Here is a 25,258-nt window from a genome sequence, read left to right as displayed (position 1 = left end):
AAACTGGACAAACTGAATGAATGACTGTCGCTGCAACAACCATTCAGGCCGCTGCTACTACAAGTAACAACAAAAAGAAAGAAAGAAAGAAAGAAAGTCAACAGTTTTATTAATATTTATGTTGTTTTTTTATTCCCCACTGAAATGAATTATTAGAGTTTTGAATATGGGCATAAATATTTTATTTAAAAAATGTCATTGTTTAGTTAGTTGCTGTTTTAAGTTATGCAGGGGGAGTCCTGATTTACCAGATGATTTACTTGTAGGGCTTCTCCTCAATGAAAAAGCGGGTTCCTCTCTTTTGACCAACATTTATTAAAACAAGCTTCATCTTTTACCTTTTCATCTTAAAATTTATTGAGACAGAACATAAAACATTAGCATATTTATAGCATTTAATTGAAGCAAGTTGTATGAAGTTTAATGCATAAAAAATAAACGAAGCAAATATCAAACTGAAAGTCGTCTAAAATCTTTAGACGTTATATGAGCACCCCTTCGCTTTCAATGAGTTCCAGTGTTTGTACTTGTCTGACCAATCACGCTGGGCCTTCAACCTGCTTTACATGATGATTTACATGTTCACAGCAGTAAGAAGTCTTAATCTGCTTAATCCAAACCTGTGAATAGTTTCCTCTTTGTGCTGTAAACACCTCCATAATTTCAAAGTTCTCTATATGTGTGAGTAAATAGACGTATTGATGGTGTGAGTCCCTACATGTCTAATGCCATCAAGGTGGGACAACACAAGCTTTGCAGGGACTTCATTCCACATGATGTAGTTGAATGGTGACTTTTGTTTCACAAGTCTAAATGTCATCACCTCCAAGGCAACGCTTTCTTTCCGTTTCCTACTGCACGTCCCATATCTCACAGAGCAGGGGGGTAAATTTGTGGTCGTTCATCCTCCACGATGTGAGCATCTCTGCGTGGTAATGGTTGAGTGTTCTCAGCTCCGTCAGACGGCCCAGGAGACGAGCAAAGTACTGCGGCTCCTGCGGATGCTGCAGGACGCACAGCTTCCTCAGCACCTCCAGCATGGGCTCCTGAAGTCTCTCCACACCCTGCTGGTCCTTCACGTAAGGCCGATCTGGAGACAAGAAGAGTGATGGTACACTTACGTCTTTTAGGGGATCAAAGATTGTGGATATAGATTTTGGTATAAACAGCTCACATGGTGACATAACCTGTCTGGGTTAGGAAGTTGTTGATACCTGGTGTTAAGATGGTGATGGCTGTGAGGAGAGCCTGTTCCTCCTCTATCATGTGGAGTACACCAATGCTTTTGTAAAAGTTGAACATGGGTGTCATGAATTCCTCTGATATACCTGCAGAAAATGACAACAACAAAAAAAGATTTGGGGCTTTTTATATATTCTTTATAGTCATTATTTTATGAACAACAAGGTGCAGCTGTCTTTAAGTCTTGGTTTCTTAGAGCAGTTTCAGATCATAAACAGTATCAAAGTAACAACAACCTAATTTAAAAGGAAGAATACGTGGTTACGTCTCACAACAGAAAACAGCAGCAGCAGAACTGATACATGAGATTCTGTCTCATGAAGTTTAACAATAGAGTTTAAAATCCACTGTAATCTGTCAGCAACATATTGAACTTATTTCAAAAAACTATACTATAACTATTCTATTTGTATCTGCTTCAAATTCCACACACTCATAAATATCAGACCCCTAAATGTGTGTCATCAAGATCCAGGAATCATTCTGTGGGAAAATGGTGAATGTTGAAAAAAAAAAAATCTTCTTGGCAGAGGTAACATAGGGACAGGGGGGAATAGACTCTCCTTGATGGAGATAAGAGTTAATCTAAAGAAAGAGATGTGGGAAATGTAAGTGGAGTAAAGAGTTTGTCTTGCACAACATTCTGCACTTTGAGCCGGGACCGTCAATCAACAGTCCTCTCTGATCTGCATTATTATTCATCTACTGTAGATGCAGCCGAGAAAATAAAACGTGTTTTCCACAAAAGGGCAGAAGCAGATCTACCTCTCCACATAAAGAATTATTCTGCTGGTGTTATTTAGCTGGACAACAACACATCTCTGACCAAAGACCAAGCGAATTCAAATTATTGAACAGTTATTGTACCACTCATATCAAATCAGCTTCTCTTAAGGTTGGTTAAATAGTAAATGACGATTTAATATTACAAAGCACTCTCTGTATGATTTTAAATATTTGCATTCAGATTTCAAACTAACGGGTGGGTTGGGGTCTGTCTGCTCAGACTCATCATCGAGCGTTCAGAAATGCCAGTGGGGCTCAGAGGGAGAGAAGTGGACAATAGCATTCTTGATGTTTTGATAAGAAACAATGGTCTCTTCAGACAGCTCTGCTCCCTGATTCTCCCAGACTGGCCTTTAGTGTGAATATCTCCCATCCCTACTATTCATGCCAGCCATGTGCCGAGGGACACGCACACACACACACACACACACACACACACACACACACACACACACACAGACACACACACTCCTGCCATCACTGCCGCTGACTGTCGAACTGTCCGGCCTGGTTGACATAATGACACCTCGTATACATATCAATGATTTTTCGAACCACCAGTCAGTCAACTATCTAATGTGACTTATATGTGTAGATAGAGAGACAGTTGTTTATGTGAGAAAAATAACTTTCCATAGCAGAAACATCCTATTTGAGTGTTTAATGAATTTAACCAAGTGCTACTTTGGTTAAAATTAGCTGATAGCTAACGCACACAAACGCACACACACACACACACATATCTAAAAGCAGTGACATTTTACCCAATGTGGGTGTGTGTGCATGTGTAACCTACACCACCCTGGAGATCAACAGGTCAGCACATCTCCCACCTGCATCACACAGATCAGGCAGATCAATTATTCAAGGAGGATCCGACCAGACTTGGCAGCTCGACTGCAGGTGGAACTACACCTGCCACGATGCTGCAGCTTCAACCTGCTGCAGCTGGTGGAGCAAAGGCCCGGGAGGCTTGTAGGTCATGAATCAGGAGTAAATATTCTGTGGTTGAATTTGCAAGTGTCACTAGATTTTAGCTGATGAACGTATAGATGCTCACAGTTATTGTGTTTGTTAGTTTGCAGACTTTTCAGAAGTAATTCATGGATCCAGATGAAAAATCAAGCATATTAAGGTGGCTGATATCCATGAGCATCGGTAATTTGGTGCTAGTTCTATTCTAGTTTACCTGAGTAAGATAAGTTTAACTCACAGACACAGACATTTTCAGGTGCACTACATCAGCTGACTCACCACTCTTGCGTATCCTCTCTTCTAAAACCTCTGTGTGTCCGTTGGGCATCTTCCTGCTGAAAACCTGAGCTGAGCGCAGGAACATGGCTTCCACAGCCGAACCCTTCAGCAGAGCGATCTGATCTTCGTGATTCAGAGACAAGAAGCCTGCCAGAGAGATGATGCCACACAATGCAATAAGAAATAATGAGGCAACTTGTGTTTTTATTGACACGACTATGTCATGGTCCCTACATTGAGATGCATTCATTAAAACTATTTGTATCCTACAGAATCTGCAAACTATGATAATACCTGGGATATTTTTTGTGAACTCCACCAGGACTTGAACTTGACTCGTTGCCATCTCTGTCAACAGGAGGAAGTTTTCCTCTGCACTGTACTGGTCCTGTAGCTGCAAAAACAGTAAACAGTTTACACCATTAGTGTGGTGGTGATGCTCTCTGTCTTATCTATGATGATGTTAAAGCATGTCAACAATCCATTCCCAAACTTCAGCAGATGAACACCAGTAGTCTAATGTCTTTACTGTAACATGTACAGTGGCCCTGAAGGAAAATAACGGTAAATGAGTATTTGTCTTATATGATTTTTACTTTAGGGCCTTCATACAAATGTGCAAACTTTCTGTGGCAACCTGTAAACAGCTCATCCGTGGACATTTTAAATGACAATAATCAGAATAGATAAAAGAGAAAGAAGTTTGAAACAATATTAAGGTAACGTACCAGTTTTTTGGCCACGTCTTGAGGGATTTGGTGTCTGTTATAAGCATCTGTGATGACCTTTATGAGTGCCTGCTGCGCTCTGGTGATTTCAACTTTTTCCTGTTTTAAAAAAACAGAAAACATCCATCATTCAGATGTGACTCATATTATTCCATCACAATGTGAAAAAATCAGTGTATTTGTGAGGACCTTTGTCAGTTTGGTGGTGGAGGTGACCTGCTTGTTGTCTGCGTTGTCCGCCCCCTCGGTCTCGTCTCCAGTCGACTGTCCCGGAGAGGCCTTGGTGTTCTTCCGTAGCCTTTTAGATTTACACTGGATCTCTGTCAGCAGACCTGCCAGCAGTGATGAAGGCTTCATTATGTGTGTTGAAGAGCTCACAGCTCTTCATTCAACAGCAGTGTCATGCAGTTATAAGTTTTTATTTATCAGAAAACCCACAATGTTATGGAAATTTGTACATATCCACATAGACATGCTGTTGAAAGTTGAGATCTTCACTTCTTCTTTTGTCATTTTTGCCGTTTACATTTAATCATGACACATTAAATCCACTGTTACATGATCTTTACCTGTCAGTGATCCACAAGTCATAAAGCACATTTGTGCCACATAAATAAACGTTCACAGAGACTCAAAGATGAACTATTTGGATTTTAGTGGTCGATACAAAGGCCAAGGTCACTGTGACTTGCCAATCTCTATTTTGCCTTATGAAAGCATTATCTTAAGAACGCCTTGAAAAGAACACTTTCAAATTTGGCACAAATGTTCACTCACACTCTCGGATGAACTGATTAGTTTTGGGTAGGGAAAGGTCAAAGGTCAAGGTCATATTGGCCTCACAACATGTTTTAGATCCCAAGTCTGTCAACCCATAACGTGTATTAATAAGAAATCAATGTGAAACTGTGTAATTCCTTCACATGTCCATTTCTCTTCAAGTTCAATCAAAAAGAAAGATAGTCTCTCTCTTTATAAAAGACTTGATTTGGAGAGAGGAAAGTAATGAAAGAAATAAAACATCAACGTCTCCAGTAAATCCTCATCTTTCTTTTCACACTGTGACTTAAAAGGTCTAATTTGTTGAGGTCTGGTTGAGCCTGCAGGTGTAGTCATGCCACCCTGCAATATTCATCACAGCTTCCCTGCACTATTTATGAGCAACAGGAGTCCAGTCTATCCTCCTGCTCTTTTCAACTGACGGCTCGTAATGGACCCAACATCTTATAATCCTCAAGAGAGTCAAGAGAAAGTACATTTTTCACCTTTATGATTTCTGTCCTCACAGAAATGTGTGGTACGCTTCATACTTGAATTTTTTAGGACAAACACCCTGTAGTAAATTTCCTTTATTGGCATTTTTTAATATAGCACAAGTGTCTGAAATATGTCATCAGATGAATCAACGGGAATGTTCTGAACCTCGTCAGCACGAGCAGGCACCAGAGCCTCCGGACATACAGGGATACTCACACTCAGCCAGCATGCCCATCTCTTTGCACTTTCTGAGCCGGCACTCCTGACATTTCCTGCGCATATACATGTCCATCTCACAGTTTCCACCACTCTTGCATTTGTACACAGCTTTCTTTGTTATGCTCCGTCTGAAGAAACCTGAAAATGGTAAAGACAATGGTACAAAACACGCTGATTTAAAGCCAAGACATTTTGCAATTTCATAAAGAAATTGATTTCATACAGTAGTATATTCAATATTCTGTTCCATAGTGGAGGGATAGAAAGTAAAATATTCAGTACATTTGCTCAAATACTTTACTAACAATTTCAAGTGTTTATCAAGTGTGTATCAAGTACTTCTTCCTCTTTGATAGATCAACACAAATGTCTCTGTAAAAAACTAATGTCATTCAAATTAGTCTCATTTTTACTTTTATGCATTATCATAGATTCTTCTACACAAGATACAATATTTATAAGTAGCTCCACCGGCTACAACAGTAAAATGCTGCTTATTTTTTAATGCTTTATAGATGCCTTTGGCTCAGGAGGTAGAGCGTCATCCATCAACCAATGCATCAACCAATGAATGTGACTTCTACTGTAAAGCAGATTGACCTTTGGGTCGGTGATAAGAATAGAAAAGTGCCACTGTCAATTCAATCATATTAATAATCCTAATCATCAAATAATCAAATACATAAACATTCTGCATCACAAGTTTTAATACTTTTGATACTTTGAATATTTCCAAGATAATTAATTCATACAAATGCAATTATTATTCACATTGGTGTGATAATTACTACTTTTCAAAATAAAGGGTTTTTCCACCACAGTGCAGATTCTGCTGTTTTTTTTAAACCATGATCATTCAAAAGTAATGAATCTAATCATCAATAAATAAAGTTACAGTTTAACAAATCACACACTGTTCTAATAATGTCACACAGAGAATCCCTTGAACACACACACACACACACACACACACACACACACACAATAACGTTGGAACAGTCATTAGACATTCTGACATCCAACATTAAGCACAATGTCATGCATTAGAGTAACTGAGCTCAGGTTGCTCCTGCATTGTGTAGCAGAAAGATGAGAGGGAACCCAATCTGGCAGCAGTACCAGGTAGCCCTGAGCCTATTCTCGGTCAATGGCAGGACAGGCCCTGCTGCCCTCCAGGCATTGTCCAAACTCACCGTGTGGAATTACACTCATATCCATTCACCCTGCAGTTGGCAGGAATCACAGCACATTTCACAGTGTCATAAAACATGGGCAGGAGCCGCTGAAGGCCACGGAAAACATTTACTCGGTTGTAAAGTGTTAGTTTAACTGATATATTTCCTCATTTACAGTGTCATCCATAGATCTGCTACATGTTCCTGGCCTGTAGTGGAACATGGAATCTGCAGCAGTCTGCCAGCGTGAACAGAAGTGGTAGCAGCTAAATATGATTGAATCAGACATTTATTTATTTTTGCAGCCACAGAGAATATTCATGTGCTTCACATATTCCTCTTCAGCAGCTTCTGTTTGGACTGTAGATATGAGCGGCCCTTTCATGGGTGGCCCCGAAAAGTCAATAGCTAAAGACAATAACTTAATTTTGGAATGTGGGCCAAATGTCATCTGCTCATATGTAAACTGCCACGACTGGGCCGGGACATTTACTTTAAACAGTGCAAACCCTGCCTGAGTCCAGTAAATACACTAACATCTAAAACTGAACAAAAATACTCTGGACATAGTTTTTATAGGACAAATGTCTTATTTGTGCACAACAGTGTTTTGCATTACAGCTGAATTTGTTAGTTGATGACTGTAATTTAGTGCTTGATTAGCAGAGATTAAATCTGCTATATTTTTTAAGTCTTGATTGAATTAACAGCCACTTGAATTGTTAATTTTAGGTTTAGTCGATTTATTTTTCCTGTGTTTTGATGAATTAGGGAAAAAGGTATTGCTGTTATTGAGCAAAACTAACTGACCAATAGTGAAAATAATCATCCCTGAAAGGTGGTTTACTTTTATCATCGACTGCCCTTTATTTCATGGTCCAAACTGGACGAACGCACAAGCGCGCACACACACACACACACACACACACACACACACACACACACACAGGACTACATAAAGGCTTAATACACCATGTGTGCATGTTTTGATCTCACCTTTACAGCCCTCACAGGTGAGAGCGTTATAGTGATATCCTGAGGCCTTGTCTCCACACACAACACACAGTTCATCCCCTTTGACCCTTCCAGCTTGTGACATGTGCCGGGTCCTCTTGCACACGGTGGACACCATAGCAGACGTCTCCTCCATCTCAGCATCATAGCTGACCTCCAAGGGTCCCTTCCTCAGTTCATATATCCCTGTGTTTGAGTACCACTCGTCTCCGTTGTACTGGGGGTAGTAGTTCTGACTGGAGTAGTATGGTGCGGGAGGCATGGTTGGCTCCATGGACGGGTACTGCATGCTGGGATAGACCGCGAAGGGTAAGACGTCAGGATCCGGCAGGAGAGGACTGACGTGATCTGCCAGAATATCTGAGACAAGAGGAGGAGGATGATGAATAAAATAAGTCTGACCTAGAAAAAAGAGCAATAAATCAGAATCCATTAGTCTCTTTCATCAGAGCTGTTAAATAAATATCAATGCCTCCCTTGGCAGGTTGAGGTAAACAAGTTGTTGTCACATGGTATAAATTTGCATTTCATGTGTCAATTCTGCAAATTTGATGTGCTGATCATAAAATGTTGTTGAAAGCTTGGACCCTGAGTAAATATTAAACTGACAAGTTCAAGGTCATGAATGAACTTTCACTCTCAGCAACATGTACCAAGAAGATACCATACCAAAGAAGAGACATTGAAATGAATATTAAGTTGGCACTATTGTCTGTCTTACAGTAGTGAAAATATTGGTTGCCATCTGTTGGAATCCTCCTAACTCCCTCTCCCTTTCTGCTTGGATTCTAATGTATGCAGACATTGTAGATTTAGAGTCATCAGCTTCTAATCCGATCAGTTATTGAGGTTTGATTCTCTCAACAAACCTTAAAAAACAAGAGTTGGTGGCCTGGATGCTGGGGACAGGGTGGGTAAAGGTATGTCTGTGCTGTTTTTGTTTTTTATGCTTTCCTTTTTTCCCTCAGTGAATTTGTAATTTTATATTTTGTGTATGTGAATCTGTTGGTATTTTCATATTATCTTGGCACTCAGTGGATCATATACCTTGGCAAAAACTCAACAGTCCCAATAAATTAAATCACACAAATTGATATCAGTTCCCCAAATGATTTTATTTCATCAAGATCTAATAAATTATTGCTATTTTTATCACTTTAATCATTCTCTTGGAAATCAGTGAAAAGTTAACTAACAAACCTCATTGGCTAAGGTAATAAATATATTGTGCAATATTGCTTTAATATCATTATTTTACTGTTGTAACAGTCGATGTTGCTAAAGATAAAAAATCTGTCAGATAGCAAAGAAAATCAGTATTGAATTAAGTAAAGTAATTTTTATTGATCACTTCTTACTTTACAATCTGATCAACATACAACACATTTATCCTTGGAACCTGAACTGTAATAAAAAAGTAGTTTTATTTGAAGTGCTTCTGAGAGTCAACTGGCTCAGCAGTAGTCGGCAACACACACAACACATACTATAAACCCATAAATGATTAACGGCTGACTTGCACAGGGCACACTGTGTCTTTTAGAATGACATTTAACTCCACTCCAAACAAGTTGGCACTTTTGAAACTGATACAAGAATGTTTGTGTGATCCTATAATGTTGTTTCAGTCTTACTGAGTTCAGATATGTTAAATTCACGACATGAAGTGGGGTGATGAGTAAAGTGTTTAGAAGACTGATCCCTCAAATGAAGTGAAATATTAACATTAAAACAAGCAGTTACTCTTAATACTAGTTCAATATCTGTAAACTTCATGTATCACTGACCTCTTGATGACTTGTTCTGGACCATGGCCATCTTAGTGTGACCAAACACACTGTTCAGAGACTTAACTCTCTGATCTCGACAGTGCACTTCTGTTTTGTGGGTCAGTCCTTTCTTCTTGCCCGACAAAAAAGAAATTGTCCTCCATTTCTTTATACTGATGGAAAACCCGTCATCTCAAGACGTGAAGACAGCAGATGAAGAACAAAGCTAGTTTGGCGCTTGCTTGAGAAATCCCAAGGGGAGCAAAGGTTGCTGCAGCTACTCATTAACCACAAACATCGCATGTCTTTACATAATTACAAGTAGCCGGCTAATGTTTAAAGTCATTTTCAGATCGGGGCGATGGTACCGGCTGACTGCTACTGTGCGCTGTGCCTGGATTTGTAGGCCAGAGATGTCCGCAAACTTGTTTGTCTATGCATTAGTATGAGGAACATGTGCACACTTAAGAGTTAATGGACGCAAGTGTGGATTGACTGTTATCTACCTGCTGTCTTATAGTTTATTACCTTTTAGGATCAGTTATTTTACCTTTGTATTTCACTGCGCTGGTTGCTCTCTCAACTGCAGCACTTTCGGGTCGGTTGATGGTGGATCTTGAATAATCAACCTGTTGTATCTGGTAGCTGTTAGGTTGTAATAATAACCAAAGCCTTGTACAGTTTAGACTCATAGCAAAGACTTATAATGTTCAGATTCTGCTTTACGATCATTTAAGAGCATGTTTGTGTAGTAGACAGGTGTGTCCGTTATTTTGTCCAACCCATTCATTTCCATAAGAGTAAATTACTATAACAGTAATTGGTTTCTGGGGGGGGGGCCAAGTAACTGGTTTTTTGATCTAGAATCATAATATGGTCAAAATTTCAGTTTGCCCAAACACCTTCAAAACAAGTATCACTATTCGCACGAGCCTCAGCTGTGTGATAGTAGTACTAGTGTGTACTCATTATACCTGCAGCATGTTGATGTTGTCACTGTCACTATATCTGCATACCAGTATTAGCACTTGAGGCTCCACATGAGCTTCTTTCAGCCAAGCAGACTTACCAAACAAGTGGGCGCTCTCTGAGATGGAGAACTCATCGCTGGGTGGGATTTGCAGCGGTCCCACCACATTGATGTCGGGGCCCACCCACTCATTCATTCAGGAGGGTCGTTGGGCACCAGCACAGGAAAAAAACACAGATTTGCACTGTGCCACAGAACCGTGGTACGCCTCTGTTCACTTCTGTAACAAGCACAGAAACAGAGAAATTTGTGGAACATTGTAAAAAATGAAAAATTCTTGAACACTCTTGTAGCTCTACAGGATCCTCTGAAACCTGCACCACAGAGTAATTAACCATCAGCCTGGGAGTCTCCACATCAACACACCAGACAGGTCTCCTCACCCACACAGGGGGGATCTGTTCGGTAGCTGCCTGTGGAGAGGTGGGGGATGGAGGTCAGGCCACAGCAAGGCCTCCCTGACAACACGCCAAAAGAGGTGACCTTACTTTTTACATTCTGTCTGAGAAGTAAATTTATGACTTATCCCATTTCATACCAATTACACGTTACGTCTGTAGGGCCCACGTGATAGCATGTATCTCTAGATCAGGGTCGTCTTTTTAAGGTCATTTTTCAAAACACAATATAATCTTTTCAACTTCTCCATTTGCAAATAAAACTAATTTAATTTTATGATAAAAGCTGAATTGTAGATGAGTCTATGTCTCATGAATAACAGACATGTTTTCAAACATATACAAGGTCCTCTTCTGAAACAATACTTGTATAGTCCTCACTTGGCACATTTATTTTTTAATCAACGCAGTGTAATTTCCCCTGAGATGAATAAAGCAGCCCACAAGGATATGGAAACCTCCAGTCCACACCAACAGCCCACACAACAGCCAAGCATGTACCTCTCCACCTGTCAGATACAGAGGCTCACCAGTGGCTCATAGGAAGTCATCGGTTCGAGAACATGAAATACATAAATCCTCAATCTTGTAGTTCTTACCTTATTCCAGTCGGTTAATAATGAATCCCTGCCTGGTACCAGTTTTTCTTTTCTTTCCTTGTTTCTGATTATCCACAGTGTGATTCTACAGCTCCACCAATAGTCGCTGATGAACATTAGGTCGCTTGTGTCTGGATTCCAGTGAGAACATGTGTGACTAGTTGAGGTCAGGGAGAAATGGATGGTGGTTATTAATTAAACTGTCCATGTCAACCCCTCCCAACTAAACAGGAAAAAAATCCCTCTTTATCATAACAAGACAAGAGGCTGCCTCATGAATTCCCTCTTAACAGACAAGGGGCACAAATCCCACCCACATACACAAACATCACACATGGTAGCATACATCCAGTCATCAGCTTTACACAAACATATGCTATGAGCACGCTGAGCAGATGAGCTGCTATCAGTCCAAAGTCCAAAAGTTAAAATATCTTGTTAATCTCTGAACAAAAACACTGGATGATGATGTATTTTTTGGTGTAAAATCATTTTCATTGTTCTTTTATAGTATATTTGCATCAGAATATCAGGAAATCACATAAAACCTGTGAAATCAGACTGTGTAATAATCACCTTTCCTTGAAATGATCAAAGTCGTTTACGCCACATTTGTTTAAACTGGCACTCCAGGATCATCATGCAAGCTGAAATTCAAATCCCTGATGTCTTTATAATCCTAAATTTGTCCAAAAAAAATAAAAGCTTAATCATTGATGGGTTGTTGCTCCATCCAAAGGCCCTTCTGAGTCAACAGAAGTCTCTTTGAAATAAACAGAACCTTTGCCATCGGCTGTTTGTGGACTATGTGGTCTGTGTTTGACGGCATGTGAGGATTGAGCCAGCAGGGTCATCCTCTGGAGAGAGGAGGACACGTACAGTAGTCGAAGTTCTCACAACTATTGATGAGGTTCATTTAAAACAATTTTTTATTTGGTTTCATGAGGTTTAGGTGACATATTAGAAGATGGTCTGGGTTTCTCGTCTTTCCTTTCACTTCTGTGTTATTTACTCATTCCTGACACACTGTGAGTGACGCACACATGAAATAACAGAAACGTAATCGACCACATGCGCTCAAGGACGCAGGAACACTGTCAGGACCAGCAACAAAGTCCGTGGCCTTGAAACTTTATCATCCAGCATGCAGGAGGGAATAATCAATACACTATTCATTGACCACCAACTGCACAGAAATTATTTATAACTGTTACGTATATGTGAGAAGCGAGTTTGACTCTGGGGAGGAATATCCTGTCCAGTAATTATCCTCCTCGTGGTGAAAATGAAGCAGGCGGATGAAGCCAGATAAGACAAAGGATGTTTACCACAGAGTGATGGGAACCAGAGCTGCCTTTGGAATATTTAAGCACGCTAACAAAAACAGGCCGTGTTAGGGACAGCTTATACTGTCAGAAGATAAATAGAATGTAACTTAGACGTTACACTGCCTTCATGACCTTTAAGCTTTGTGTAAATAATAAGTATGAAAATAAGCTGAAGTGAAGGAAACAATAAAATAAAATAAAAGCAGAGCTGCAGTCCTACGATAGAGTGGGAGAGTTTTAAATCAGCCTGTTCGCCTCTCTGTTATTTATCCTTCTGTGGCTCCAGGGATGACACTTCAGTTCCAGACTGAAATATCTCAGTTGCTGTTAAATGTAAATCAACATTCACGGTTGAAGCTTGAAGACTTTGATGATCAATGCTTTTCTTCAAGCGCCACCATGAGGTCATCATGTATGGTTTTGGGCTAAATATCTCAAAAACTGTATATAGATTTACCATCAAATTCCATCCTAAGGCATTTAGGTAGTGCTTATTAGCAAATGTTTAAAGTTACTTTATAAACATCACTGTTATCATTGTTTCAAGTAGCAGAAAACACTGAAACTCCTGAAACTGGTATCGTCAGTACTACGGCTGATACGTCCAGGTATTCATGATGTCATGTTCAGACAGAGGCTGAAGACAATAGCTGCAGCAATGGACGTTAGAGGAAAGTGAAGCCTTTTCTGAATATTAGAGCGTTTAAACCTTTTCAAGTAACAACGCTCAAATAATGAACCTGAATATGGACTTAATATGTTTCCTTTAAAAGGGGGTGTGGTCAGTAGAAAGCGATGAAACCAATGAAAACCTGGTCTGAAGTCAGCGGTGCAGTATGTCACTGTTATTTCAAGGGGACATTGTACAATATACACTTGTTGCAGACACAGATGTCTCTTCATGCACAAAGTGAAACTGTCTCGGAGAAGGAGGGAAGAGAAGCAGAAAATCTTTCTTTTTTTACAACCTGACAAATCTGCCCTTAATCCACCAGGGTGCAAGCACTTGAGTTTTAATGGAGACGTCACTCTGATTGGTTCATTTCATTCAAAAGGCACCGATAGCTAGTAAAGATTGAATCAAACCCTTTCGAACCATGTGCGCTGGGCAGAAACATTTTGGACACAAATTTAAAATCTTAAATGTATTATTGTGCTTTAGGCCATGCACTTGATCATTAAAACAGAGTTCACAGTCTTGTTTTTCATCACATCAACAGCACAATTTGTCATTTGATGATAAATTATTTATATATATTTTTTGAAAACACCAAGTAACAAGAAAAATCCAGGACCTTGACGCTTTTTATGGATTTTATGATTCTAAACATTCTGAATACAGAATAGAAATGTTGTTCATTACATCTCTGGTGTGTTCAAGTAAAGTGCAAATCAAATCAATGCTTTCTCAAACGATATGATCATAATTTACTGTACAAAACGGACTGTCTCATCATTAGCAGTGAGGAAGGATGAGCGTGAATGTCTTTACTCTTCTATGATCAAAGTGAAACACCAGCCTACATCGTTTTTGGAAGAAAAAAAAAAACTGGGTCTCCATGTATGAAACATTGAGAGGTTGCAAAAAGACAAACACCAAAAGAATAAATAGAGTTACACTAAAAGCTTCACAGAGTTATGTCACCATCCATTTCAGCCCATTATGAGCTCAGAACACTATAAATAATGGAGCTGATATAATGCTGGAAGATGCGCCTCACAAATGGATGGAGAACTGAGATCTGCTCTGACAAAGGGAGGCGAGCGCTGCGGCTACAGACTGTAATCATTCAGCAGCAGCAAATACATACAAGCAAAAACAAACAAACAATAAGGCTCATTACATCAACACTGTGGTCTGCTGTCAGACCCATTATTACATTCACATTGCATAGCCGACATGAAAAATGCCAAAAACTATTCACGTTTCAAAGAAAGCTGCGTAAAGTTCAGTCAGCGTTTGCACAGGCGGAGAACGATCAGCACAGGCCGATATGTTATTCTGGAACAGCTGCTTCATGGATGTTTGTCATTTCTTTTGTATATTACTAAGAATACTTGTCTACAGTATGTGTAGAATGATTTAATGTAAAATTTCTGATTTCATCATGTTTGTGGAGATGTTTCTTTTTCAAATAGGCTTCTAATAAAATTACGTTTGATTTCAGCCTTTTTTAACTGTTTACATTTACTCCACTCTCTGTTAGTTAGTTGGTTGGTTGGTTGGTTGGTTGTCAGTAATATTATGTAAAGACTAAAGAACAGATTTCCATGAAATCTGGAGGAAGGATAGGACGTGGACCAAAAAAGAACCCATTCAATTTTGGCATGGACTTGGACAAAGGAATATTTTATCAAGTTCTTAAAATTTGTGAGACTTTTTGACATTATCACTTATTTCCCAGGGAATTTGGATGCATGTTAAAAGTGGGGCATATTAAGAGGATTGATATCTGATACTAATATCTATCTATGATATCGAATGTGTGCAATTCAACACAGCTCGATTGGATTAAAGGAGACTGTTGGGCCTTGGCAGCGGCATGTGCTCTTCTGCTTGCCCTTCTAATTGTTCTGTTTCCATATGATTTGTTTCTACAGATTGTGGATTGTTGTACTTTACAGTGAAAATGCTACATTGACCCAAAAGAAGCCTGAAACAGAGCAGCCTTGAGGTGTGTTTAATGCTGCTTCTCTTGCTTCTTCACGGATGTTTCTGACATTTCCACAGGTGTGAAATTCCTCAGGGACCAGATTTCAGTGCTCAGGAAGTCCAGTCTCACTGGTACCTGTCCTGGTAGTCCCCATTCCCGTAATGTTCCTCCTCCTCTTGCATGGTAACACCTCTCTTCTTTTTCCAGCCATGCTTTCGGCCAGATGAATTGTCTGTTGTGCCATAACTCATTTTGGGGGCCATCGTGTTTTCGCTTTTGAGCTCTGACTCTTCCGCCAGCTCGTCCTCATCAATAATGCCACATTTTTCTTCACTTGTGCTCTCGGGGTTTGCCCAGACCTGCTGCTCCCCCGAAGCAAAGATAGCATAGAAGATGACCCCTGTGTAATGCACCATGGACGCAATAACAAAGACATTCTGCCACTCCAGACGAGTCTGTGGAGGAGATGAATGGAGTCAGTGATCTCATCATGATATAGAACTAAAACTGAGGATTGTAAATCCTCTGAATTACTCATGGCATCTGAAAAACTACAGCTGCAGAGTGTATAATAAATTTCACAGCTCTATTAATTATTGATGCAAGTTTCATATAGAACCAAAAACCAAGCATGATATATTTTTATATATATTATTAACATGTAATGAGGGAAAATTCATTCTCTGATGTTTTTTTAATACGCAAACATGGAACCAAACACATAATAATTAATAATACATAAAATAATTCCAACAGAATATGAAATTCAGTGAATATGAGATAAACAACCGACCTATGTAAAAACATATTCAGTTGTTGTCAAGATACAAGCAAACAACTAATAAACACATGTTAAAATATTACACAGTGTTGAGAATCATTTGTACCTTGTGTTTAGTCAAAGCTCCAACAATCAGGGGACACACCATCCCAGACAGTGTTCCCACACCGTTAGAAATACCCATCAGGATGCTGGCATAGCGAGGAGCAATATCCAGATGATTGACATTAAAACCTAAACATACGAGACAGTGTTTGATTGATGCGAAAATTACGTTTAATGGATTCCTGTATTTTGTAAAACTGAATATGGTTTAGTTCCTGCTGCACGTTTCTATCTGTAAATCTATAAAAAATTCAGAAGGAGGGGCCAGTGAGAAGGTTCGGCAGGATGAGGCATGTAGACAGCGTTACATCCAAAGAAAAAGCAGAACTACATTTTAATTTTAGATTCTTTCATAATCATATACAGACAGATAAAATGACCTTATTTCTTTAGTTCTGTTTGGAGTCAAACTAAAAACTTCTAATTTCAGATGAAGCACAGATTTGTCTTTGTTTGCAGATGTTGTTATACCTGAGATGGCAAATCCACTGAAGCCCACAGCCAGAACGAGGAAGGAGATGGCGACTCCTCGAGTGTGAGAAAACCCAACCACCAGCAGCAGAGTCGCCTCCATCCCGAAACCTGTGAAAACACAGGACCAGATGATGATGGATTAGTGCATCAAAGAGACAAAATGTGCATGGACGTGTTTGTAAGCAGTGAGTCTGACTCTTGAATTCCCAGTATTAGGAATTAAACAATGTGTTGCATCTAGTTTACTATGACGTACCTCCACAGTTCATGAGTTTTCTCACATTTGTGGTCGACATGATTTTGTTGCTGCGTAAGTAGTCAGCCAGCTGACCCCCGATAGGGACTACAATTGTCATCACCATGTGGGGGACAGCAGACAGGATCCCCACCTGTCGACAGGTCACACATTCAGGACACAACAAGGTGATTGTGACAAACAATCTGTCATCATGGAGGTTTCTCACTGACGGTTGAATTACTGTGTAGACACCGCGAGACCAACCTTGCTGATTGGAAAACCGAAAACCTCCTCAAAGTAAGCCGGCTGGCTGATGAGGAGCAGGTAGAAGGTCCAGCTGCGGCAGAAGTTGGCCACGATGATGGCGTAGACGGGCATGGAGGTGAAGAAACGACGCCATGGAGTCTTGAATTTCTGTGGTCGACAGACAGAAGTGTCATTGATGGTGTCAAGTTGTAAAAAATGCACTGTCCAACTTTGTACATACGAACCTCAGTTGCACTCAGCTGGTGGATTGTTTCACCGATGGTCGTCTCGATGTACATCCTCTCCTCGTCAGTGATTGTGGGATGGTCAGCAGGACTTCCATAGGCCAGCAGGAGCCACAGTATGTACCATAGGATCCCAAAAACTCCTTTTCATGGAAAGATAGCGACAACATAGCAGATAAATTTAAACATGTGCACTAATAGATGTTTATCTTTGTAGTGACGGCTCTGCAAAGTGTTGCCGAGAAGCGTGAGGACAGGACAGACTAATTAAAACAACCCCAGACCTTCTGTGGACCGCAAAAATTTTCATTATTAAAATTAAATGAGTAAGGTATGAGTCACGGAGCCCCAGACAGGAAAATGCTAATTCACATCAATAAATCAAGAGATTGTATCACAGCAGAAGCAGAGTAGATTTTTTATTAAAACACGTTTGGCGAGGTGTGAATTTTGTGTGAGTGTTAATCCATTTAATCAAACTCAAAAGCAATTCAGATAACAGTTATTGTGCAGAGCAGACTAAGTGTAACTGCCACAGAGCAACATGTGAGTCAGGGATCAAGATGTCATGAAACCAACATCCAGGGCATTTAATCAACATGAACATATATGGCATGTAGTTTTATTAATGGCTTACACATGCTAACTCACTTATAAATTTAATGGGCTCCAATGGCTGGTGTTTATAAGATACACACCAGCCATAGGATAATGTTGGTATATATAAATTCTAAATACTTTTTCTCAAATAAGCATCACATATAAATGTTATAAAGTCTTTACTGAATGGAATTTTGTCCAGATTCCTGAAAGGTTCTTCCAGCCTTTGATTAAAGGTTTACAACTTGTTTGTGAAACAACCTGAGTTACTGAACATTACCAAGAAGTGGCACCAAATGAATTAGATATCTCATGCAAGGTGTTGCAACCCTATAACACAGACATCCCAAACATTGTTTAATACAAAGCAAGTCTTCAAAAAGACACTTATCAACCACACACAGGTCCTGTATAATATATTATGGTGATGTCATGAGGAATATTTCAGTCTTATTCCAGCCATCACTCTTACCATAGATGTAAAAGACTGAAGACCAGCCAACGTACTGAACTAGCACTCCAGCTAAAGGCATGGCAATCACTGCTCCTGCATAGGATCCTGGGAATAAAGGACAAAAATGTCACACTAAAAACGATCTTGTCTCTTGTTTATATTTCCGTTTCACAACTTTGCATATTATAAACCACTGAAATTAATGTAATGTGATTGTAGCAATTTCTGTCCAAACTGTAGAATGAAAATGTGTCTGACATAAACAGTGTATCTAAAGTCTCTGTGAACTTTTTCTGCATTAAGTCAGATCACAATATTTCCCTAAGTCCTCTGAGTGACCAAACACATTATTTTAAATACACTGTTGTCAATATTTACCGTTAAGAAACAAATAAGAACTCATGTCCATGTACATGAATCAACATATTACATTTCGTGACTGCTTCAGTGTGAAAGTGTTGAAATGATCCATTGGCTCTGCCATATCGGAAACAGTGTTTTAAAGTGTTTTCTTTGAACTGACAGAATCATGAATGCTGCTGTTTGAATACAGCAGGAGGCGAGGAGAGTGCATTAGGATAGTAAACAACGTACATGTGAAGATGGAGACGCTCATTCAGGGTTATGTTCAATTAATGTCAGTGTTAAGAGGGTTTTGATGCATGGGTTGTCACGGTGATGGTGTGAAGAAACCTCAAATAAGCTTTCATCTTATGTTAATTTACTGACCAGCCCCACTTTAATATAAATAGTGTTGTGCAAACTGAACAAACAGAGATAAATATTGTTGCAGTTGAACCATAGTGTATTTGGTAGCATTTTTAGAAGAGGAAGAAACAGAGGTATCACTCACCACAGAATGAAGTGGTGGCCAGTCGACTCCGCTCAAGAGGTGGCGCCCATTTGGACCACATCCCATGGCATGCTGGGTAGGTGACACCCTGTAGGAGGGACATGGCGTGGACGATGTCAAATGTCAAAGATAAGCTTGACTTGGGATGAAGCCTGGGATTTATCTGAGATATGTTTTCTACATTTTGGGAAATATGTTTGTTTTGTTTCAAGGATGTTAGATTGTTTCTTGAGCTGTCGCAGTGAAATCTAAATATGTTAAATGAGATAATATGTTGATTATTGAGCTCTAGAGGTTTTGCTGTGTAGATTTTATAAACTTTGGATGGGACCATGCTCAGTTCATATTTGCCCAATTGTTAAACCATTGTTTTAGTGACCCAGTCCTCATTCTGGTGTCCAACATTTTTGTCTTACCTCCACTAAGCCCTGCAGGATGCGGACAAACATGACGCAGCCGTAGTGAACCCTTGCTGCTGATGGAATGAACATATTCAGCAATGATGTCAGGAAAATGGCCAACCCAAACACCCTGTAGGAAAACATTTGGTGAAAAAAAGAAAAAGAAGGGCTTAAACATAACATCAACAGTTTTGGAATCATGCTTACTCAAAACGGAAATGGTTGTTAGCTTAGTTCATCTTAGTGTAAAGAAAGGAAAGAGAAGGAAAGAGCTAGCATGGGTCTGTTCAGGTTGTTCTACAGGTTATTGATTGATAAAATATGTAATTTGTTTAATGTGAACGAAAAATGTAAGGACAATTTGTTGTAACCCCCATATTAGCCTTGGTCTTGATCGCCCCCTGGTGGCTGGCTGTAGTATAGATCATATATCCTGCCTCATCCATGTTAGCAGATGTGACAAAAAAGTCCAAGTTAAACATTTTCTTTAGGTCAATTTTTATCACACTGCTGTTTTTCCAAGTGGTGATTTTTCAGTTAGTGTTTGGTTTTGTTATTTGATGCCATAAAAATATGGTGAAACAATGTGGTTGACGGCTCAGTCACACAGCTCCATCCCATGATCACATAATCGGTGCAAGATGGCAGCCTCCATACACAGGATATCTTGGCTTCATGTTTGGACAGCAGGAGGGAGTGGAGCTGCGTCATCCATCTCTATATAAAGTCTATGATTTTTCCCAAAAGATTCAATGATGCCTATAAAAGCCTATTTCTGAAACCAATTGTGTGGTTTGATAGTTATTATAGTGATGTAGTTTTCAATTATTTCATTCACTCATTAAGAGATTACAGACTCCTGCAACAACATTTTAGTGCCTTGACTGTACTGTGATCCGTCTGTAACAGGTAAAAACACAACAAACACATGCTACCCAGTGTCTGAACGATATGTGATATTGGGGTCCTGTATATCTCCACGTATCTGACAGTCAGAGCATCTCAGTCGGCCTCACAATGAGACAAGTCTCATCCCTCTCCCGGTCACCGACTGAGATAAAGACATCCCTTTCAATCCACAAGTTTCTGCTTCATCACCGCCGTGCTACTTAGCTCCCTTCTCTTTTCTCCTTCACCTCATCCCCCCCATCCTTCTCTTTTTCCAAAACAGTGTGTAAGTGACACTTGTAATATTCCAGTGGCTGGTGTTGCAGAGAGAAATCAGAGGCAGGATCTTTCATTATTAACTCTGTCAGTGGCGTGTCCTCTTTTCCTGTGAAGCTTTTATTACAGGACTGCTATCTGCTCCATCAGCACCGCTCACCACACCATACAGCTTTAACCCTTTAACTCCGGGGGCTGAGCAGGTGCTCCCCCCCAAAAAAACCTTTATCTGGTTTTATAGACCTTTGCCTGGATCATTTCTTAACATATGATCAGGGCCTGCAGTGACCATGACTCAAAGCATCATCTGACTCTGCAACGCTTACACTCATCAAACTGTTTCAATGTCAACATCATCACTTTTCTCTGTACTGTATCTGTGGTAACCAACAATTATTTTTTTATCGAAAGTATTAATCCTCTGGTCAAAATGTGTCAGACAAAAATTTAAAAAATCTCACTCACAAGAACCCAGAGTCAAATCATCATTATAAAATGACTTGTTTTTTTCTGTCAAACAAACTGAAACCCAGAAATATTCAGCTGGTGATGATGTAAAACAGAGATTACAGTGCTACAGTGGAATAACAAACAGTCGTGAAGTCAGTGAGTGACCTGTTGGCAGAGAGCTTGTTGGAGATGAAGCCACCAGGGATTTGAGTGACGATGTAGCCCCAGAAGAAGGAGCCGTGGATCAGCCCCACTGTCTCTGGATCCCAGTTAAACTGAGCGATCTGGAGAGGCAGAGAGAAAATGGTTTTAAGAGGAAGATGAAGAATTTCAAAGATGAAAATATGTGACTTAAAAATGTCTGTTAGAAATGCAACATTGAACTCATAATCAATGAAACACACAGTGTCTCAATTCAAAACACAAAAAGGTTTTTGCCATTATAATAGAATTTTCTCTGCTATAACAAGAACCCGATACCTGCTTAAGAACGTAATAACTCTTTTCTACTTCCTAACATTAAACTAAGGTCTATCATTTATCAATTGGTGCAAATTATTTGCTTTTCAAAAGTTGCACAGACTTGCTTTTTATAACCAAACTGAATTCATTACCTCGCCCAAGACATTTTTGACCTTGTTTGCTTGTTTTTTTAAAGCAAAATTACGCAAAACTATCTGAGAGTTTAGCATGAAATATGGTGGAAGGATACAGTATGAAACAGGGAAGGACCCGTTCAATTTTTGGTGAGGATCCAGATCAGGGGGCTGATCCAGGTTCAGATTTCCCAGGAAATAATCAATTAATCTTGATGGACAAAATCAGGCATAGGGGACTGTCCTTAATTTTGTTAGGGGGCAGTTGGGCCTTGGCGGAGGTATACGCTCCAATGATTGCCATTTTAGTTGAATACCTGTAAATGACCCAAATACACCACAAATAGAGTTGTTTTATAATAAATTACCTACAATTTAATCTGTGAAGGCCAGATTATCCCTCATAAAATGTCTTAAAAAATCTAAACCAAAGGCTTCTGTAAAGTCGGCATATGTACCTGAAGCACTGGAGTCCCATTGATGTAGACAGTGTTGTTGTTCACCATCTCCACAATGGCCACACCAAGATTGCAGCGAATGCCAAAGGAGATGCAGAAACCCAGGCCGCTGAGGATGGCAATGATGTATCGTTTAGGGAGACCACCACAGCTGCAGTCCAGCAACGGAGCAGGACGTGGTGCTGATGCCACTGGACGCCCATCCTCTGTCAGTTCAATGTTGTCTTCTTCTTCTACATTGCTGCCATCTATTTTCCTAAGGAGCAGATAGCAGGGAACACAACATTTGTTATCTTAACATCCTGAAGTAAAAATATTTATTTTTATCCATATCATTCATCAAATTTCAGTGTCCTTCATGCATAAATTCTATGTTATCTGAATTTGGCTTCAAGTCATGTTAGGATTTTTGCATTATTCAGGTGTTAATGTCCTGTCCTGTCGCCTTTGGCAACCAAACAGCACAGTAACACAAGTCTCTCCACTCACAGAGGGCAGGAGGTGAGGCCAAGACACACGAGGTAAAGGGTCACAGATCTGCTAGGATCAGGTTGCTCTCAGCACCTGTTCCACAACCAAGAAGCCATCTCTTTTACTGTCTCCCTGCTCCAATACTCTCATTCTCCTGCAGGAGATCTTTAATGCAGTACACCCCCACCAGGACACATTTTAGCGAGAAACTGGGAGCAGCTCTTTGTTATCAAACACTAAAATCTTCCCTATTTCACCTCAGTACCTCAGTATTTTATGAGCAACCAGTGGTTACAGAGGTGACCAGAGGTGACGGGGGCTGTTGTGTAATTTAATGTATTACGGACTAATATTCATGAGTTTAAAAAACACAAGATTTAAACTGTCATAAAAGCAATGGGTGAAAAATATAGTCTATAATAATAAATGAAAAATTTACACAGGAGTCAAAAAAGTAACGATTACATTTAGAAAATCTGATATTTACACTGTTATTTCATTATTATTCTAATTATTAATATAATTATTATTATTATTATCGTTATTATTATTTTATTATGTCTCACTTCTTGGCTTACTGTATTTCTACATGATTACAGAACACATACATATTAATGCCACACACATAAAACTCATCTTCCAGGCAATTGCCAACTTAGTGATTTATCTCTGAAATTTTCTTCTACTATATGAAGGCTCCCACCTCCAGCACACACACGTCCTACTGTGAAATATGCATCAGATATGAAAAATGGATCAATGTCTTAAAATAAAATCTCTGATTGCATCACAGGGATTGCCTGGCAAGCACAAGAATCAAATATTTATTTATCGTCAGGATCTCTGAGAACACGCTGGGCTTAATGGGCTCGCCTCCAGGCTCTGTGACAGTAGATATTTCTGCTCTCTTATAGTTGAGCAATCTTGTTTTAATCTCCACTGTGAATGTAATATATGAACAATGAATGAAAAGCTTATTACATGCAGTCTAACAATATATTCAAAAAACTGTGGGGTGTGGATCAAACATCCCTCGCTCCACTCTCCACATAAACCCACTCACCTTTGCAGTTTGCCTAGAGAGTCGCCCACAGTGCTCTTCACCTCCTCCTTCCCAGGCTTCAACACCTGCTCCTTTAAACCTGTCAACCCACCAAAAGGCATTTTTTCCTGGATGTTCTCTATTTTCTCTCCACCTTTGTCTCAAAACAGCGTCTTGATACCTCACTGGCACACTTTATTAAGAGAAAATAAGATGAAAATCCACTAGAAGCTTTTCTCCATCCTCCCTGAGTTCGTGGCACTGGGGGCTGGCTCCACTTCAGAGTGGTGCCAAGGGTCCCTCAGAGGTAACACAGACGTTGTCAGTGTATCAGAGCCGATTCAGAGCTGATGATGAAGTATTCCTCCTTCCAAAGTGTCGTTCAGTCAGAGCCTCTGGAACATTAATCTCCAAAAGATCCATCCAAGACTGATATATAAGGAAGAAAAAAATAAAAGTGCAGAATCCACTTTTTAATCTCTGGGCATTATGAGACCCCTTTGTCTGCAGCTGAACTGAAAGATCCGCTCAGATCTCCTCTCCATCTCATAACTCAACCATCCCTGGTGAGGAGGGGCAGGTGTAGCTGGTTTTCCAAAACCCAGCCCCTCATCCAACACATCATCATCTTTATCGTCATCATCATCATCATCACCTCCCCATGCAGCACCACCCCTTCACCTACTTAGGTTCATCTGATGGCAGCTCAGTGGACAAACAATTAAATATGCACACGCTTGACATGTTGCATGGAGGAGAGACAGGAGTAGCTGGACTGCTGGGGTGTAACACGTGAGCAGGTGAAACCCAAGACAAAGCCATCAAGTTCCAGGTTTACGCTCACACTCTCTGCTAGCTCTTCCATGTTGGTGTTTCACAATGTCTGCATCATAGAGAAGGGACGGATATAATAACTGCTGCCATAAAGCGGTGCAGTTCATGGACTTCAGCATTGTATCATTAACCATTTGACAGTGATGGGAGTTTCTTTGAAATGCATATTTTGCCGGTAGGGTCACCAATGTTCCAGCTGTTTATGCACGCCATACATTAAGAGAGCATGAGCCCCAATGGACTCTATTTAAATAGATATGTTTCTTTATGTGAGAACTATCACAGCTTATCAACAAGAAAACATGAACAAAACGCCATTCTTTTTTCCAGAGACAGTTTTGTGGAGCATGGCAATGAGATGCATGTCCATTTGTGATCAATATAACAGTTTAT

General features: G+C 39.9%; 2 protein-coding genes across 3 annotated transcripts; both read right to left on the bottom strand.

Annotated features, from left to right (window-relative positions):
• Positions 1-94: 94 nt before the first annotated feature.
• Positions 95-11,724, bottom strand: nr1h4 (nuclear receptor subfamily 1, group H, member 4). Of its 2 annotated transcripts, XM_020078765.2 has the most exons (10): positions 11,472-11,724; positions 10,514-10,694; positions 7,658-8,035; positions 5,484-5,624; positions 4,200-4,342; positions 4,011-4,109; positions 3,577-3,676; positions 3,283-3,429; positions 1,215-1,328; positions 338-1,090 (listed from the first exon to the last, which is right to left on the bottom strand). In XM_020078765.2, exons 2-10 carry the CDS (start codon positions 10,608-10,610, stop codon positions 852-854), a joined length of 1,458 nt encoding a protein of 485 aa, XP_019934324.1. In that variant the 5' UTR covers positions 10,611-10,694; positions 11,472-11,724; the 3' UTR covers positions 338-851. The 2 variants fall into 2 exon arrangements, with proteins under 2 accessions (XP_019934326.1, XP_019934324.1); XM_020078767.2 differs by lacking the exons at positions 10,514-10,694; positions 11,472-11,724 and adding an exon at positions 9,463-9,704 and having other exon boundaries at positions 95-1,090.
• Positions 11,725-12,408: 684 nt separating this feature from the next.
• Positions 12,409-24,646, bottom strand: slc17a8 (solute carrier family 17 member 8). The gene is made up of 12 exons (XM_020078796.2): positions 24,053-24,646; positions 22,519-22,774; positions 21,630-21,748; positions 19,866-19,980; positions 19,450-19,537; positions 18,615-18,701; positions 17,543-17,685; positions 17,316-17,465; positions 17,070-17,202; positions 16,811-16,921; positions 16,341-16,468; positions 12,409-15,908 (listed from the first exon to the last, which is right to left on the bottom strand). Exons 1-12 carry the CDS (start codon positions 24,151-24,153, stop codon positions 15,579-15,581), a joined length of 1,761 nt encoding a protein of 586 aa, XP_019934355.1. The 5' UTR covers positions 24,154-24,646; the 3' UTR covers positions 12,409-15,578.
• Between the last annotated feature and the right edge of the window lie 612 nt (positions 24,647-25,258).

The sequence above is a fragment of the Paralichthys olivaceus genome, chromosome 7 (assembly GCF_024713975.1).
Source record: "Paralichthys olivaceus isolate ysfri-2021 chromosome 7, ASM2471397v2, whole genome shotgun sequence".
Classification (NCBI taxonomy): Eukaryota; Metazoa; Chordata; class Actinopteri; order Pleuronectiformes; family Paralichthyidae; genus Paralichthys; species Paralichthys olivaceus.
The sequence above is the reverse complement of the archived record's forward strand: the minus strand, read 5'-3'. Positions and strand labels throughout refer to the sequence as shown.

Excerpts from the sequence above, each read along its gene's own strand:
- slc17a8 (XM_020078796.2), bottom strand. The coding sequence starts at position 24,153 with ATGCCTTTTGGTGGGTTGACAGGTTTAAAGGAGCAGGTGTTGAAGCCT. Across the intron at positions 16,922-17,069 it reads AAAACTCATGAACTGTGGAG|GTTTCGGGATGGAGGCGACT; the intron begins GTACGTCATAGT and ends GTGTTTTCACAG. Across the intron at positions 15,909-16,340 it reads GAGCTTTGACTAAACACAAG|ACTCGTCTGGAGTGGCAGAA; the intron begins GTACAAATGATT and ends TCTCCTCCACAG.
- nr1h4 (XM_020078765.2), bottom strand. The coding sequence starts at position 10,610 with ATGAATGAGTGGGTGGGCCCCGACATCAATGTGGTGGGACCGCTGCAA. Across the intron at positions 4,110-4,199 it reads CCACCACCAAACTGACAAAG|GAAAAAGTTGAAATCACCAG; the intron begins GTCCTCACAAAT and ends TTTTTAAAACAG. Across the intron at positions 3,677-4,010 it reads AAGACGTGGCCAAAAAACTG|CTACAGGACCAGTACAGTGC; the intron begins GTACGTTACCTT and ends CTGTTTTTGCAG.